Below are 640 nucleotides of genomic sequence, written 5' to 3' on the forward strand. Positions count from 1 at the left end.
TGTGGTGGATTCAATGAAAATGAACTGTACTTCTTTATGGAGTGCTGTTCAATTTTTCAACATGATCGTCCTTTTTTGTGCTTAATTGTGCAAAATAATAGATGTATGGGGACGCGCAGTGTGGTGCCGTTGAATAGTCGCACTGTTCTCTCTTTCTCTTCGGGGTTGGAGGAACAATTGTCGATCAGTCGGTTTCGGAGCGTGCACACTGGTACCCGAAAGATGGTGAACTATGCTTGAGCAGAATGAAGCCAGAGGAAACTCTGGTGGAAGTTCGTAGCGGTGTTGACGTGCAAATCACTCGTCTGACTTGAGTGTAGGGGCGAAAGACTAATCGAACCATCTAGTTGCTGGTTCCTTCCGAAGTTTCCCTCAGGATAGCTGGCATTTGTTTGTAACAATTTTATCCGGTAGAGCGAATGATTAGAGGTGTTGGGAACGCAATGTTCTCAGCCTATTCTCAAACTTCGAATGGGTAAGCAAGGCGTTTTGCTTTGATTTTACAATGAAATCGCCCAATTAGAATGTATAAATGCCTAGTGGGCCAATTTTGGTAAGCAGAACTAGCGATGTGGAATGAACCAAAAGTCAGGTTAAGGTGCAAGACATTGGCGCTCATGAAATACCGGAAAAGGTGTTG

The 640-nt window shown here is 44.1% G+C and overlaps 1 protein-coding gene across 1 annotated transcript; it reads right to left on the bottom strand.

Annotated features, from left to right (window-relative positions):
* Positions 1 to 184: 184 nt before the first annotated feature.
* On the bottom strand, positions 185 to 640 carry Tsp_15491 (conserved hypothetical protein). The gene is made up of 2 exons (XM_003367202.1): positions 530 to 640; positions 185 to 364 (listed from the first exon to the last, which is right to left on the bottom strand). The coding sequence occupies exon 2, from the start codon at positions 341 to 343 to the stop codon at positions 185 to 187; it is 159 nt and encodes a 52-aa protein (XP_003367250.1). The 5' UTR covers positions 344 to 364; positions 530 to 640.

This window comes from Trichinella spiralis (assembly GCF_000181795.1).
Source record: "Trichinella spiralis strain ISS 195 chromosome Unknown Scfld4679, whole genome shotgun sequence".
Classification (NCBI taxonomy): domain Eukaryota; kingdom Metazoa; phylum Nematoda; class Enoplea; order Trichinellida; family Trichinellidae; genus Trichinella; species Trichinella spiralis.

What these genes read in the sequence shown, in the direction of transcription:
- Tsp_15491 (XM_003367202.1), bottom strand. Translation starts at nt 343, where the DNA reads ATGGTTCGATTAGTCTTTCGCCCCTACACTCAAGTCAGACGAGTGATT.